The 6,746-nt window shown below is 33.4% G+C and overlaps 1 protein-coding gene across 1 annotated transcript in view; it reads right to left on the bottom strand.

The window, feature by feature from the left end:
• Nucleotides 1–224: 224 nt before the first annotated feature.
• LOC117694890 (tear acid lipase-like protein) overlaps nt 225–6,746 on the bottom strand; it is a 28,558-nt gene continuing 22,036 nt past the window's right edge. Inside the window, 5 exon segments of the mRNA XM_034485925.1 lie at nt 225–385; nt 438–525; nt 1,177–1,248; nt 2,507–2,578; nt 3,831–3,974. Coding sequence (XP_034341816.1) covers nt 225–385; nt 438–525; nt 1,177–1,248; nt 2,507–2,578; nt 3,831–3,974 — 537 coding nt within the window.

The raw sequence follows: 6,746 nt of genomic DNA, 5'->3' as shown, positions 1-6,746 counted from the left end.
TTTCTTCAGGAGCAATCATGTAAAAAATAAACTTAGATTAATTTTGAACAGTCACAAGATGACAATCTCTTGATGGTCATAATTTTCACTAAAACCAATGATTTAACAAATGAAACAACAGCTTGATAATCAAAGATAATTAAGGAGATAAAATACCAAGCAAGAAAATATTTGCACTTATAAAAGCAAGAGACTTTCACAAATGTTTAAAATCATGCAAAAAGCTAAAGCTGAGTGTCACCATCATATTTCCTAGGCATTGTTAAAACTTCCTCGGAAACCTCTTCCCTAGCATTTAATCTGAGTATAAAATCAAAATGACTAAAATCAGGAATAGTCTTATGGTATGTGAGGTTGGAGATTTGGGGTTTCACAATTGCAACATCTTCCGGGTCCGACAAAAAATCTTTTAAACCGGTAAACATGGCAGTTGGAACCTTCCGGGTCGGACAAAAAATCTTTTAAACCAGTAAACATGGCAGTTGGAAACTTCATGTCTTCTACATTGTATATTGGAGGAGTAATCTGAAGGAAAATTACAAAGACCAATGCAGTAACAAAAAATTAACAAAAAATCCAACAAGACATTAACAAAAATAGCAAACTCTGCATGGCTTATTCTCGCCTGTGACAGGATAATTGTAATGATGCACTTACTGTGTTCATAGAAATCATTGATCTTGGCCTTTGACAGGTAAAAATTAATCTTATATTTATATATTTATTTACTGTAGTTTTGTCACAGCTATTCTTTATGTAGTCTATGTTGCTCTCTTCCAGAATCCTCCCCTTTCGCTATCCTTAATCCTGAGGTTACTGCTGTGTGCCACCCACACCTATTATAGTGGTCTGTCATCCAAGCTTGAAATCATACAAGTCCCAAGTTCTCTGAACCTGGATCTCTGCATGTGAAATGACTATATCATAAGTGTCTGACAAATCCCACATAATTTTGTAAGATTCAAATGATGTGTTAGACAGAACCTTGTCACAGTATCATCATACAAAAGATAATGCTGTTCATTTTGATTCCTCTCAAAGTTCTGTGCAGTCCCCCTTCCTAAGAAAAATGAAATGTCCAGAAGTCTTATTTAGAAATGAGGACTTTGGTTAGATTTCTTGGACTATATACCTTTTGTAAGGGCCAGATCATTAAATCTGAAAAAAGAGACTTACTTGATTGTAGTGTTGCATATTCAGAGATGGACTTCCCCAATCATAAGCCCAAAGTACACCACTTCTAGTCACCTTACATACAGAGAAAACATACCATTACTTAAAAAGACTTAGATTATGATAGAACCAACATTTATTGAGTTCTATTGCCTCTTTCTAAAGTAATGACATAGTGGGCCCAGATCAGCCCAGTACATTTTCTATCCTAATGATATGTATTGTTTGATCAATTACTAATAAAGTCCTTGAGAATTATACAACATATGAAGTATATGTATATAAAGAACCTTCAAATATAAATTTATTTTTATTACAGCTCAAACAAAGTATACTTTACAACCATTTTAATAATGCTTCAGATGTATCAGTTAATATATACTCCACAGCAGGAAAAGTTAATAAGAAGCTGAGAAAATATCATCCATGAATGATAAAAGCTTAGTTATTTAGGCAGAGTAATGTATCATTCTATGATGAATTTAGTTTTAGTAGTGTGTAGGAAATCTCATTTTATGTTTATTTCAAATTATCCTATTTGTTTAATTATAAGAATCTAAATTACTGCTTATAAGAAGAATAAAATGTAAAATCTCAAATTAGTACATGCAAAAGTTACTTTATTACTCTATAATTCAAATAAATTCAGAATATACTTCAGAGTAATTTGGTTGCTGTTTGGATCAATATTTTATGTAATAAAATTTGTACCCTTTGTATATAATTTCATTTACATAATTGTTCTTTCATATTGCACAACACAATTTTCAAAAAATATTAAGATAGAGTTAAATTGAATATTCTTTGTATCTAAATAATAGAAAAACTTAAGAAATTATAGTGATCAGAAGTAAATAACAGAAACAAATGTTAAGAGAATTGCAGAACCCTGAATAGAATTTTACCAACAAAGCAATATAAAGTGGCATCCCTTAGGATGTGACATATTCTGACTAATTGTTAATGGATAATAGAATGAAAATTTTCATACCAGAAAAGACACAGGATATTCAGTAGTCACCCTCATGTATATAATTTAAGTTGTATATGTTTGAATAGAATTGAAAACAAAACAAAACAAAAGAACCTTGTAAGATGCTTGTGCTCTGTGGAGGTACCAGTTTACATCTTGTCAAATAACATTAGTCCAATCACATCATGTACATATAAAATCTATCACAGTTTACTCATAGACCTCAAGGGCATCTACAATTCTTATCTTGCATCAGTTGTGAAATTAATTACTAAAATTTTTACTAATTGGAATATAAATTTAAAAAGTAGGGGAATCTCCAAATCAGAAGGAAAGAAAGATATATTGTAAAAGGCGTACCTGCCCATAATGTATTAAAATTTTTACTGATGTTTCTGCTAGATTGAGCCTTACATACACATCAATGCAGCTCTAGGGGAAAGTCAGACACAATATATATTTGTAAATATTTAATTTCCTTCCACACAAACAAATCTTCCAAAGAGTGAGGCTGTATTACTTTCATATAGAAAAAACAGTGGTTCTTGCAAAGGACCCACATTCAATTCTGAGCATGCATATGGAGTCTCACAGCCACAGTTCACAGGTACTTGGTGACCCCTATGTGCAACAGAATGTGAACAGACACACATACAAGTAAAACACTCATGCACACAAAATAAAAAGATAAAAAAGCTATGTATCTCCAATCAGTTTATAATAAAAAGTCTAGATTTTGACCTCAGTAAGGAATCTAAATATTCTTGTTTCAACACGAAAGATTTTCATTTTTACTTTTTTGAAACAAAAATACAATTACATTATTTTCATTTTATTTCTCCTCCAACCCCTACCATCTCTACTCCTTTGCTCTCTCTAAAATTTGTGAACTATGAAGTCTTTTTCTGTAATTTTTGTTACATATTCTTAAATACACAAATACAATCTTCTTAAGCCATAAAATGTTACTTGTATGTCTATGATTTCAGGGCTCACCACTGGGTTGATTTAAGTAGAAATGGTACTCACACCAATAGTTTGGTGTGAGCTTATCTCAAGAGTTGACTCCAGTTCTTTTAACATTACATATATATTTTTGTATGTTTTGTTGTTAAGTAGTTCGGAGGATGTGATTTGTTATGAGGGTAAAAGATTTAGCAATGCTTAGATATTAACAAAATCTAAGCCATTTCATTTATTTTTCATGTCTTAAAGAGTTTCTTTTTGTTAATGACTCATATTCTGTGTGGTGGTTTACATGGAGCTAGCCTTCATTCTGGATCACAAGTGCTGAACTGGGTGATCACTTACTTAATGCACGACAGCAGATGCATTCACTGAACTGAGTGGGAGAAAAGATGGAACTCATCCAAACCTGATACTCAGCTATTCATTCTTAACTGGTGGACAACAGATCTGTGTTCTCACATAGAGAACTTGGAATCGTATGCACAGCACACTTTGATTTTAATGTATACCATACCAAATGAATTAAAGTTTAATTTACCAGATAGAATTGTTATCTCTACAGCACACACACACTACACACACACACACACACACACACACACACCACACACACACCACACACACACACCACACACACACCACACACACACCACACACACACACACACACACACACACACACACACACACTGAATTTGAAAGAAAACAACACTTACCATATTTAGCTGCTCTGGAGAATATCCACCTATCGATCCTATTACCGCAGCACATCCTGCATTGACCAAGTTAATATGGCATGCATATCCACCCAGCTTACTGAAAATTACTGTAGGTAAAAATTCTTTTTCACCAAAAAGAAACTGAAATTGACAAATGTAAAGAGCAGCTCTTAGTGTGAGAAAGTGTTTGTCTGTTAGAAGAACGGTGTTTATAGGGAGTGAGACATAAGAGAACACTACTGTTACTGAAGGGTGGATTGCCTTAGTTCACTGATTATGATATTCAGTACACGATTTGAGTACATGATTTGAGAATCATGAACATCATGGGGTGACAGCAATCTTTCTGTTTCTTTACTGGGGAGGTTTTACTCAGGGTTAATACCTGGTGGGTTTGTTGAACACTGTATAGAAATGGCTATAGTTTGAAATATGCTTAGCATAAAATGAAAACGGGTCCACCCAAAAACTTGCAAATGAGCAAACCAAAAAAAAAACATTGAAAACTCTGTCAGTAGTGGTGTACAGATTAAGTGATGTGTTACATTTACACAAGAGATTATTATTCTTTCACAGAAGAAGTTCCTGTAATGCTACACCATAGGCAAACTAACAATATTTATACCAACTGAGATAGCCAAGATAGAGGACCCCAAAGCACATGATTCCATCTAGATGAAAAGACTAAGATCAACAGCTTTAATAGACACACAGATGATTTGAGATGCTGTGGGAAGGAGACAGTGTCGGCTTCATTTAGAAATGGTACGGATAGTGTTAATTGAAACACACATACAAAATACATACAAAACAAGAGTTCTCAAACACTGCATATTAGGCAGGCTGTGAGAGAGCGTAACATGAAAAATATGACTAACTAGCTGAGTGTTACATTACACATCTGTTACCCAAAGATAATTCCCAGCTTTGTTTTCTTTATACACAAATAAGATTTGGAGAAGTCCAAGGCAGCTAAAGTTTCTGTCAAAAAAGAAGGATTTAAAATCCAAAGATCTATAGAGAAACTAATCTGATTTTCAGCTTTCTATGAACTGCACTTCTAGTTGAGGAAACAAACTCAAGGCCAGGCAATGAACAACTGGGGAGATACAGGAGTGCTTAAAGGTTTGCGAGGAGGCTGTCTCCAAGCAGCCCAAGAATTAAATGTTTTAGTAGTAATTAGACTGTAACTAGCCTAGAGGGTAAAATTAGACTTCTGTAAACTTTATACTCTGGCATTCTGTATTTATTAATAAAATAATACGGGAATACTTTATGGTAATAAAGCCAGTGACACAAATAAAATAGAGTCATGTTTTTTAGGCAAATTGTATCTTTAATAATTTTAAAATGAATAATCTAAGCAGTTCTCTCTCTGTTTGAAAAATATATTATAATTAAGCTTCCTCCTAGGAAAATCTCAGAGTCACATGATTTTACAGGCGAAATAGACCAAACATTTATCTTCTAAAAAAATGCAATAACAGAATATTTTGCTACTCCTTTTATGAGGTCAGCATTTTTATAACACTAAACTTAGAAAAGAGCATACAAAAAGGAAACACACTCAGAAATGACACTCAGAAAGTTGACAGTTGGCTGAGCAGCTCAGATGGTTTGTTACTTAGCACTGCATAAAACCTACATAGTAATAAACACCTAAAGTACCACTGCATAAGAAGTAAAGGAAGGAGAATCACGAACAGTTCAAGACTGTCCTGAGATGCACAGCAAATTCACAGCCAGCCTAGGATAATGAAACTGCATCTCAAAAAGCAAATGAAATAAATTAAAATAGAGAATAAATGTAAATGTTAAAATAGTAAGTGTGAACCCAATTGTCCTGCCTACTTGGCAAAAATAGAAAATAATTTATGGAAAGGATATAAATTCAGAAAAAAGTGAGGTTTGTCTCTGGAATCAAAGTTGTTTTAATTCTCAGAAAATTTGTAATTCACTTGTTAACAAACTATAAAAGAAATAATGCAGGATCTTGGTAGATATAGAGAAAGCATACAGCAATGTCTGTCCACCATATCTCATTGACAGCTAGCAATAAAGGTTAACATCCTGTGACTATGAAACCATCCATCTGGGAAAGTTCACAGATTAAATACTTTGTACATAGTTGTATAATACAACACTTCTCTTCCTACATCTATGAACATTTACTCTATAGTAGACTGCAAATATAAGAGCCAATTTTTTAAAAAAATTGTGGTCATGAGAATGGGAGCCATTTTCTTTAGTGGTGACTTGTCCATCTCTACACAGCCCCTTCTCATGTTCATACCAGAAACTAAAATAGGGTGTGAATCACAAGCAAAAGAACAAAAACAAAACCAAAAAAAAAAAAAAAAAAAAAAAAAAACTCAAAAAGAACAACAAAAAACCCAAAACAAAAAAACCTCCCAAACAACAACAACAAAACAAACAAACAAAAAGGCAGATATGAAAGTAGAGTTGGAAAGTATGTGTCATTCAGAGGCAGGAGAATGGATATGAGAGGATAATGGGTTTAGTATAATCAATACATTGTAAACATGAATGAAGTAGTCAAATGAATAGGGAATAAGAGAAGTCTGTACTGTATAATAAACATAATCTATATATCAAAGGTAATGAATCTACAAAAGCACAAAAAACAACTGTCTCAAATCAGTCATTGTGTTGAGCAAATTTACAGGGTACAGGACCAAGCACACACACACACACACACACACACACACACACACACGTACACATTCTCACACACATACGTTCACATACACACACACACACACCATTTGAGATGTAATGAACAACAGATATCATTTAAAACAAAACCCTGAGTAGAGTTGCACTCTGGTTTGGAAAGATGAATGACAGAGAAAATGAACAAGTTATTTGTTCTGTTTTATTTTCCTTGTATGC

Source organism: Arvicanthis niloticus, chromosome 1 (genome assembly GCF_011762505.2).
Source record: "Arvicanthis niloticus isolate mArvNil1 chromosome 1, mArvNil1.pat.X, whole genome shotgun sequence".
In the NCBI taxonomy this organism is placed as follows: Eukaryota; Metazoa; Chordata; class Mammalia; order Rodentia; family Muridae; genus Arvicanthis; species Arvicanthis niloticus.
Note: the sequence above shows the minus strand (reverse complement) of the source record. Positions and strands in the feature narration are given on the sequence as shown.